Below are 409 nucleotides of genomic sequence, written 5' to 3'. Positions count from 1 at the left end.
CCCCCCCCCCCCCCCCCGGTGACGCGCGGGCGCAGACCGCCTGGGCTCCACCCAGTGCCTGCGCTGCCTCATCACCTTCCCCGACGCCGCCTTCGCCGCCCGGCACGCCAAGCGCGAGCACCCGCAGGACTTCGTGGCGGCGGCGCTGCGCGGGGCCCTCTTCGTCTGCTTCGTCTGCGCCCGCCCCTTCGCCTCCTCCCGCGCCCTCCTCCGCCACCAGCGGGGTCACGGCGGCGGCGCCCCGCCCCCCCCCCCGGCTCCCCCTTCCCCCGCGCCCCCCCCCCGGGGGGGGCCCGGCCGCCCCCCGTCGCGGCCCCCCCCGCCTACGCCTGCACCGAGTGCGGCCGCGCGTTCGCCCGGGAGGGGGCCCTGCACCGGCACTACATCCGGCACGCGCGGGGGGAGCTCT

The 409-nt window shown here is 81.9% G+C and overlaps 1 protein-coding gene across 1 annotated transcript; it reads left to right on the top strand.

Moving 5' to 3' along the window:
• Positions 1–22: 22 nt before the first annotated feature.
• ZNF576 (zinc finger protein 576) lies at positions 23–404 on the top strand (the record flags this gene model as incomplete). Its single annotated transcript, XM_035313574.1, has 2 exons — positions 23–234; positions 276–404. Coding segments are annotated over 2 exons (341 nt in total), but the record flags the coding sequence as incomplete, so codon positions are not given.
• Positions 405–409: the final 5 nt, after the last annotated feature.

Source organism: Oxyura jamaicensis, unplaced genomic scaffold (assembly GCF_011077185.1).
Source record: "Oxyura jamaicensis isolate SHBP4307 breed ruddy duck unplaced genomic scaffold, BPBGC_Ojam_1.0 oxyUn_random_OJ60950, whole genome shotgun sequence".
In the NCBI taxonomy this organism is placed as follows: Eukaryota; Metazoa; Chordata; class Aves; order Anseriformes; family Anatidae; genus Oxyura; species Oxyura jamaicensis.
Note: the sequence above shows the minus strand (reverse complement) of the source record. Positions and strands in the feature narration are given on the sequence as shown.